The 10,357-nt window shown below is 29.8% G+C and overlaps 1 protein-coding gene across 1 annotated transcript; it reads right to left on the bottom strand.

The window, feature by feature from the left end:
• Nucleotides 1–343: 343 nt before the first annotated feature.
• Nucleotides 344–7,730, bottom strand: LOC128176952 (uncharacterized). The gene is made up of 10 exons (XM_052843465.1): nt 7,680–7,730; nt 5,220–5,283; nt 3,903–4,025; nt 3,705–3,818; nt 3,505–3,582; nt 2,695–2,891; nt 1,712–1,938; nt 1,498–1,589; nt 567–1,239; nt 344–471 (listed from the first exon to the last, which is right to left on the bottom strand). Exons 1-10 carry the CDS (start codon nt 7,683–7,685, stop codon nt 384–386), a joined length of 1,662 nt encoding a protein of 553 aa, XP_052699425.1. The 5' UTR covers nt 7,686–7,730; the 3' UTR covers nt 344–383.
• Between the last annotated feature and the right edge of the window lie 2,627 nt (nt 7,731–10,357).

The raw sequence follows: 10,357 nt of genomic DNA on the forward strand, positions 1-10,357 counted from the left end.
TAGCTCAATATTTTATTTGAAGAAATATCATTAATAAAAAAATTTAAAATATATATTAAAAAACATACATAAAGGTTTAGGATAATCCTCTCAGACGTTAACTCATCAACTGAAACGTGTTTTAACATCCTGGTAGATCGTATTGTCTAGACGATAGATAACACAAATATCATACAATCCATTAGAATACAGGCTAGTTCCCTCCACAAAATCGCTTGCAGTCCAAAAAAAGTATTATATAGGAGTTTATAATGAAACTGATTGATGACACTCGTTCTTCCTTTTATCCAAAATAAAAACCATCATTTGCAGCTTTTTTGACAATTTACTTTTCACTTTAATGTAATTTCTTTTATGACATTACTTTCTAAATTATTGTTTAGTCATTTTGAATTTTGCCATCGAATTGAATGTCTCTCCTTGGATTCAATGTTGATTTGTATTGACTTGGATGGTACTATTCTAAAACATCTGTATCAATGTGAATAAAACAAAATTAAAAAATTCATGTCATTCTGATATATTTCATGTCTATCATGTAAATGCTTTTGCAGCTTAATTCTTACTTTTGTTCCTTGCATTTGACCACAACAGATGCATTTGGGCGTTGTTGCAGCCTGTGGTTAATTTGATCGTTAACGTCATCTGGATACTCAATCCAAACACCACGGCTGTCTAACCATTGCCAACAACGTTTTAAATTACCTGCTACCGATATAACACCCTCAGTCATCGAGTCAAAATTTCCTTTTTGTGAAGAAGACGTCTTTTTCACATCAGAAGCATCAAATGTCTTGTCAATTGTTAAGCTTTTTCTTTTCAATGAATCGGTATCATGTGATTCTGTTGAACTGTCCAAAGCTCCAACACCGAGTTTCTCGTGTTTAGTTTGCTTGTCTAAACTCGAAGGGTCTGTTACAAAATCAGAAGTACCCCTTTCTGAACATCCACATCCAAATGAATTTTTATAAACAGAGTCTGTCCGTATATCATCATCATCATCATCATCATCATCATCATCATCATCAGTAACAGTGTCTTCTGCTCCATTATTAGTTTTGGTATATTTTTGATCATTTGACATTTCTCTGATTTTAGAATATCTTTTCTTTGAGTCTACTGTTTGTGTTGGCTTGGACTTTGTTCCGTTATATTCAGCATTATCTGTTTTCTCAATTGGTCGACTCAAAGCTATATTTTCTATTTCAGTTTTTTCAGTGTCTTTTTGGTTTACTTTATCTACAACATGAAATTAATAGAAATGGTAACTAATTGTAAACTGGTTTGCTAATACTAGTATTATCAAAATGTAATTGACATTTTTTTTTAAATATTTATAAACTTGTTATTATGATATTTTACCCAGATGTTAAATTATTATACTAGCAATGTGTTTGAACGAATAGAACAAGAATATCAATAGTGTGAACAATACAAAAGATAGAAAAATTATATACTATGAACATAAGATAATGGTATACAAATATATTCACAAACCCTTTAAATTATTTAAACTCATTCCATCGAAACTCTGTGTTCCTCGTTGCTGGTCTTTTACAGCTTTATTAACTTCCGGAGAGAAAGGGTCGCTGAAATTTTTTTTTAAATAAACCTTGTTCCTTACCACATAATTTTTATGCGTAAATTACATAAGCTTACAGACATATTTGGAGAAAATGAAAAATGGAAGGCAACTGTCGGAATGTATTACCACACTTCGACGTCGAATTTCCCATTGTATCCAAATCTATAATTGCCTTTTCTCCCGGAAGGCCATCGCACCTTATCAAAAACATACAAATAATGAATAATAGAAAAATTAGCTTCATTAACACATATAAAGGCGTAAATATATTTTTGGTTGCAAAAACTTTTATATGATTTAAAAAAGCCTCTTGATGCATGATAGACTTTTTTTTCAGATTGTTCCCTTGGTGTTCAGAAAGGATCCAAAATGAAAAGACAACGTAAAACAGACTTTTTAGAAATAAGTTTTAAAATTCTGGAAGTTTTACGATTATTTACACCAAGACTAAAGAAGCAGATTGTCCTTGGTTTTTTTTTTTACATTTTACTATGGTAAAACGTGAAATGATAAGTAGAAAAGACAATGGAAAGGGGACGGACAGAAAAAAACCCCGCTTTTTTCTTGTATAATATATTCATACATTCGTAGCAAAATATAGCAAAATATATTAATATATTAATTACATCACTAAAAAATGTCAATAAAGGTAAAATAATAACTTTTTAAATAGTATGCTTCAAAGAGCTGTAAAGAAAGTCATTTACTGTATTTAATGATTATTGCATGTGCATATTTATGTGCTTATATGTATAATGGACATCTGAAAGACATCTGAAAGACCATTCGTACCATGTTCATTGTTAATATATCTTTTTAATTACTTTTCATATTATTTATTACCTTTCGATGTTGATAAATTTTTATATATCTATCAGAACGAATAACGTGTATGAAATAATAAATGCCTTTTTGTTTCTTCCACGTGGATGCGTTATAAACCTGAAACTCATTGTTTGGTGTTCGAATGACGCATTTATGTTTCTTTTATATGTCAGCCTTCATGTTAAGTATTTTTTGACAATTTTACATATAGCAAAGAAAATCACAATATTCATAACGACCTATAGGAGGAATAAGAAATGTGATTAAATGTGATAATTGTTGTTATAACTCTGATCAAATTTGTCTGTATTCATGCATCTTCCAAATGAATGTAATTGTATCAAGATGCATACTTGATGGCTGGGGAAGAAATCTGCTTCGTGTTCTTTTGCGCCGTTATCAGCAAAATTTGTAAGTCTACCGTCTGTAAACACAACTACCCTTGGAGGCAACAGAAAGTCTCCTACTACATGTGTGCTAGCTACAAAAATAGATTACAAACTACTTCAAGGAAAATACCATACAAAATATAGAAAGTAAAGATTTGACATGTTTGGCAAAATATTAATCAACCTGTCTCACCCAGCAAATTTAAGTATTGTCCATCAAGAAGCGCAGTTTTAACTGTGCATGCATATGTTGAGTGATTCAGTTTTGTAGTCAATATTTTTTTCCATTTTCATCCTTTTATAACGCTGTAGCGAACTTAGACTGAGTGAATTGATATGTATGCTTTTGTCGGTATTACTTTAGAAATTGTCACTTCCCAAAATCAACGCACTTTTCTCTCACTCAAAGTGAACTACATGTTCATTTTTCTGTTCCAATTATAAATTTTACCGGTCAGTTTCGTTATAATAGTATATTTTGTAAATAACTTTTAATTCACATTGTTGATTTTTTTAATAATATTACGAAATTAGATAGCATTTTTGTAATTATGCAGGCGGTATGTTTTTGGTTTCATTGTATTATTGTCAATGAAATAGAGAAAGATATTTATGAACTACAAGAAACCTTTTCATTAAGACCTCTTGAAAAAAACTTCAATTCCTCGTCTGAGCACATAATATATCTCCCGGTTTATTCTTTACCTGAACCCTCAAACAGACCGCCCAGGGCTAGCAAAAAGGCCGCTGTGAGTGGAGAGGCGCCAATCGGCTCCAAATCTTCTGAATATATAATAACAAACTCAAAATAAAAACTATATTCGACCCAAATAGTCATTTTAGAAAGTTACACACGACAATGTGTGTACACACACAATGCTAGGAGAGGATCAATATTGTCTTACCTATGCTTTGATTAATCGTCGTATAATGATTTGAGTAATATTGTAGAAATTGCGTCTCTTTCCCAAAAACTATAACGGCAACGTTCTCATCTAGTTCTGGGTGTTTAGAAAATTCTGTACGGAGAATAAATGCATTACAATGAACAAATATACAAAATACAGGGAAAATACTTGCATTTTAATGCTTCTATGACATACCATCTAGAATATCTGATACTGCTCGCTTTAAAGTTTTAATTCCTTCTCCTCGCATACTTTCAGAGAAATCAAGGATAAAGAGAACACATGTACCCCTTCCTCTCTGATAGCGCATCGATTTATCTGTAATATATAACATAACTATATTGTGTGATTTTATGTTTGCTTTATCTAACGAGTTGAATATATATATATTCACGAGGCGAGTAAAACCAGTTTAACGAGTTGGATGAAGATGAAGCAAATATAAAAGCACACAGTTAACGTTCTATTTAATATTTGTCTCATACGTTTTAATTTACATCACGAAGTATTTGAGACTTTAAAGACTAATCGATAATGCAACGTTGTGTTATGTGGTTATTGTGACATTGCGCAATACAATTTAGTACGGCGTTTCGGAGATTAATATAGCTGTTTCAAAATTTTGTTTCACTGATATAAATCTAGAAATAAGTTTTTATCTATGTATTTTTAGAGCTTAATCACGTAATCTAGTGCAAATTCTTAGGACTTGAATAGTTAATTGTGTTGACGTACAAATATTTGCGAATCCTCGATTGTTTAAATTGATTCGATCGAGGAACAGTTGTTTGTATAAAATAAACACTAATGATTTGAAGTAAAAAATATAATGAGAATACTATCTGGTGGTTATATAAAGGTCTTAAGAGACATTTTTGCGGTGTTTTTATGCAAACGCAATCAACGCGTTCAGTTTTCATCGCGTCGTCAGGATGAACCCCTTTGATAACTAACGTGATTTGCAGTTTTATTAACAACTTTTTTTGTGGTTTTTCTTTATATTTTAAATCACTTTTAGTAGTAGAATAGTAATGTGGCATCGACAGGATAATTTTCGAAAATAGTTCACTGTCTTAAAGCAAGGGGCTTTGTGAAAATTCGGTGAGACCGGAGGTATTTGAAAAGCATCACCCTTGGATAATGCAAATGGTTATCACACGGGTAAAATATATAATTATGTGCATCATTCGTATGAGATAAATATCAACACTACTTTCATTTATGTACTTAAACAAACATGTTTTGATTTAACACACACACACAAATATATATATATATATATATATATATATATATATATATATATATATATATATATATATATATATATATATGTGTGTGTGTGTGTGTGTGTGTGTGTGTGTGTGTGTGTGTGTGTGTGTGTGTGTGTGTGTGTGTGTGTGTGATTGACGTAATTATTTTCTTTATGATTTTATTTACATCGAAATTACGTGTGCTCAATAAAATCAATAAGTGCTTTGAACAAGTTTTAAGGAAATAATTAATTCATACGCTTATAAGCTTCAAACTTGGCCTGACCCAGCCACATTTCCTCCGGCGCACTTTCCCAAGAATCCTAATTTTAAAAAAAAATTGTTGATATTTAAAATGTACAATTGTCCACGTTGGTAAACTGGACAACAATTACTTACTCGTAACAAAAATTTGATAAACAAACAAAAATATAAATCCATACTATAATACAGTATCATTGAACTATCAAAAGGTGATTCTAAAGTTTAACAATAATAATTTTCTTAGATTTTATGTATGGTGCACTTATTTTCATCATTCCTGGATCAGCCCATGATATTTTGAATAAATCAGTTATTGAATTATGTAGATTATTAAATGAATCATTTGGTTTTTAAACTTTTCAATCAATTTCACAAAACTGAACTTACAGTTACTTAGATAATTTAGATAATAATCCCTCCTTACATTGTAAATAAAATTACGTTTTTTCCTTCAAATAAAAAAAAACCTTGCAATGCCATTTATTTTTTCTTAAAATAAAAAAAAAAATTAAATTTACACTTTTCTTAATTGTCTAATGGTATATTAAAATCAAAATATAATTTGGGGTCTAAAAAGTTTTATAAACTGGTAAAAAATGTTTTTCTTTCAAAAAAACCCTCTTGCATAATTTACAAATGATCTATTGAGATATGATCAGAAGTCTTATTTTCTACCTGGGGATCAATAACTAATATTCATATTAAAATTAATAACAGTAAATGATTAAAATTAAATGTCTATTCTCCACATCCACCCCATCAACCCCCCCCCCCCCTTCAATCAAACCTGGTTCTAAAGATTCAGAGTCTTCTTAAATGTGTGCGGTAGCAAATTATAAATCATTTCTTGACTGGTATTTTTCTCTACATGCACATTAAGATTTTGAGATAAACAAAACATTTTATGTATTCGGGGCAATAGCAAAGTCTCCTAAACAAAGCATCATTAGGCCAGGAATTACCAACATGGATCAAATACTACATATGAATAAGATAAAATACTTTATTATTTCTAGTTCTAGAAAGTCAGGGTGTCTCCAAGGGGACATAACATATACCATTTGATGAGCAATGTCACAAAGAGCGCTAGCAAGAATAAATATGGTTTAGGGATAGGGATCTCAAAAATTATCAAAATATATCATCATTTCCTTTTTCAGAGAGAGAAAGAGGGGGGGGGGGTTAAAGACAACACCATTTGATGCATCATAATGACATTAGAAACAAGAATTATGATATATGGTTTAGTGGTGGGGATCTCAACTGTTTCTTAGGGTCAAAACAATCCCATTGGACCCCTTCCTTCCTTTTATAACTCATATAAACATGAACTTTACTCTTACTTACATCTAATACACAATTTAATACAAAATATCACAGGGTCAACATGGGATCAACTCAATAATGTAACGTTAAGTCTGACAAATGAAAAAAAAAATCTTTGCAATTAAAATGACAGAAACTGTACAAATGCGATAGGATAGGTAATGATGATAAGCTTATTCAAAGATACAGTATACTCGCAAAGGGAGATCACTTATCTAGAAAGTGAAAGTAATACTTATACCTATATCGGTGCTTCATAATAGTGTGCTACTACATGTATTATGCTTACCTGTATTGGTCAACATCATAATGATAATCTAATTAGAGCACAATATAAATCCCTTTAGCTGATCATCACAAAAGAAACGTTTATGCATGTTAATTAATCCTTTTCTGCATATGGAGAACACATACCGGTATAGCATATGACATGTATTCATTTTAATTGCAAAAATTATTTTTTTTCATTTGTCAGACTTAACGTACGTATTGTCAACGCGAGTCCGTTCTGGTAAGTTCTATACGATTTTTTTTTTACCAGTGGTGGTACTTTACGTCTAGCTCGTATCCATCAAAACTAAAATCGCGCACTCAAATACGAATTGACTGATTTTATTTATTCAACATTTGTCAAATCTAATTTCTTTGTATTCCCTAAATAAGTTTACAGTAAATATATATATTCACTCTTAACGAAATCATTCAATATTATATCAAGCAAGCAGGTATTTTGATCCAAACTCCCACTGACTTGGACTCTCTAGAGCTTGTCCACCACATTCATTTTTTTTTTGTTATTTCGGGCTGGTTTATCGAAAATGAAAGTAGGTTTTAAATCTTTTTTCAATAATTATTTAATTCATAAAATTTGATTATAGCTCACGAACATCATATTACACGTGTTGAAATACCATAAGCATCTACTCTCGTGCAGACGTTTCGTAGTTCATTGTCAAAATGTCTTAATTCATAAATATATAGATAAGGAAACATAATTGCAAATGTAAATATATAAGATGTAAGAAAAAGTTTTATGATGTTATCTTCATGTAAGGAGTCAACTGCACATTCAGTTCAAGATATGTTGATAAAATTATCGCTTAAATATGTTAATAAATTAATCACATACCTGCATTTTTGTGTCTAAAATATTTTCAAAAAACAACTACGGAAATAGGATATGATAAATGTCATAATCAGGAAGTTAGCAAATTCAAACAGAACACTAATGTGTACTTCATATAGAAGTGTTTTTGGTCATAACACTCGAAGAATATGTCGATGAAAAAGGAAATAGCTAAACTATTGATATCATTCAAATTAAAAATTAGATTTGTTGCATAGAGAACTGGTGAAGAGTGAAACATAAGCAATCAATTATTTTTTTCTATATTTTTTTCCAAACCACTACACTTAGAAATATGAATTAAACATGTATGAATAGTGTACATCAACATTTCTTTTTATCATGAAGCACTTGGCGCACTTTGAAAAAATGTATCTATATGATTTTATGACCATTTTTTCTGACCAATCAGAAAATTCGTATCAAACAGAAAAACATAACTGTAATTTGGCTGTTCCATGAACAGGTTGTTGATAGTAATTGAATTTGTAGAAAAAATGGGTTCAAAAGGTCAAAACGTTAACTGTAAGTCAAAAGTTAAAGTTAACACACAATAATTGGTCGGATGATTAATCAGTCAACACTTTCCATTCAAGAAGACCCGTGTAGGTATCAGTGATATACCACGAGTAAATAAATGGAAATGTGCGGTCATAAGAGAGGAACCATGTGGCCAAAAATGTTAGAAGGAGAATAATCTTATAAATTATAAATATGTTTTATTTAAGATTTTGTTATATCTTTTAATCGTGTCAATGCGAAATTTAAGTTTATCTTATCCATTTGTATGATTTTTAATTCGTATTGTTTAATTTGTTATTTTGTATTTTCTTTTTAAATTTATATTATTCATTTTCACTTTATAATTTTAAATTTGCAATGTTTAATTGTATTTTTTTTTATTTTTATTGTTTAACTTCTATTTGAATTTATAATTTCCATTTGTATTGTGATAAATCTTATTTGTATAACACATAGTTTGTTATTTGAATTTTGTTTTAAGAATAGTTCATTTTGATTTCTTACGACGTGTTACGACGGATTTATATGTTAAACATTATCCGTCATCGACTTGGCAATACATGAAGTTCATGGATGGTTTAAAGATGAACACTGGTCTTGGTCGTTATAAGCAAGATCAATTAGTGGAAAGCTTTCAATAGTCCCACTATGGAGGAGTTACTTCCCGTTGGCGCCCATATTGGTGGTCAACTACTGATAAAAAAATAATATTATATATAATGATTAATAAAAATTCTTTCTACAAAATAATATAAATAATCTATAAAAACATTATCAATTAAAAATTATACAATTGAAAATTAGATAAAACAAGTTACAAATTTTAGAATACAAATAAAAATTATCCAATAAAAACCTTAATTTATACAACTTAAATGGAATTTATACAATTCAAATAACAAAATATACAATCAAATAAATAAATTATATACGAATTGTAAAGATCAAATATTGTAATGTTTGACATGTCATATTATTGTTTACAAAGCTTCTTTCAGATTTTACTGCAGAACCACAGTTCAGTAAGAGTATGGTATTGATGAAACATAAACGTAGCAAGTTTGGACTGTTTGCGGCATTATGCATCCCCCCGGTCACCGAAATTCAGTTTCATGAAGAGCTTAAAAAATAATTTGTAAGTGTGATGTGTATAATTATATGATCAAAAACATATATAGCACACATGCGCTCGATACTTCCAAATGCAAAATATAAAGAAGTAATTTCATATGTTTGAAAATTTGCGAAAATAAGCTCATTTAGTGACGTCATAAAAAGATAGCTAATGGTCAATGCTAACTAATATTCGGAATAAAGTGATAACTTCCTTTGTTATAATGATTATAAAGATGAAGACCACAATATAGTCCTTCCTTCCTTTTTAATTCAAAGTATTTATTACAAGGTTTTGTCGTTCATTGAAATTTAATTCAATGATAATTCTTTTAATTCACTTTCTTTTCAGATATTTAAACTACATTTACCTTTATATTGTTTTAACGGAGATCTAGAGTACAATTCAGATTGAGGAAATGATCCCAGATATGATTAACGCATAATGTTTAACGTTTTACGCAATGGTTAATTTTGATTGGTCTAAAATATACGGTCCATTTCAAACACATTCATAGTAAAAACTGTAGTAGGGAAGGAGAATAATTATATCTCAATCGGTTTAGATGGTATTTTTGTATCCATTTATAGTTATAACACTATCCTTTTATCATAATGAATGTAAATGTGGGATATCAAGGTGTAATGTGAACAACTTAGAATGTAACACTTTTGATCATACAAGGTGCTTTATTGTGAAGTAACGACCATTTAAATATTAACTGATAAATTAAATGAGATATCCTGGTAAGCGTAGTATGCATATCATAACTTATTTATCTAGACACTATAACGCAATCCCTAGCACAAATATGAGATGAAATGAAAAATTGGTTTTATAAAATACAGGGAAGGTGTAAAAAAGATTGTCATTTAAACTTGTCTCTTCGTAACAATGTTATTTTAGATCTTTATTTGAAATTTTCAAAAATTCAATACATAATTCAATTATATATCAAGGAAAAGCTATGTGTTACTCTGACAAACATTTAAGTTACATTGATCGTCTACATGATCTAGTGACAATCGCAACTTCTCGGGCCTTT

Source organism: Crassostrea angulata, chromosome 3 (assembly GCF_025612915.1).
Source record: "Crassostrea angulata isolate pt1a10 chromosome 3, ASM2561291v2, whole genome shotgun sequence".
Lineage (NCBI taxonomy): Eukaryota > Metazoa > Mollusca > Bivalvia > Ostreida > Ostreidae > Magallana > Magallana angulata.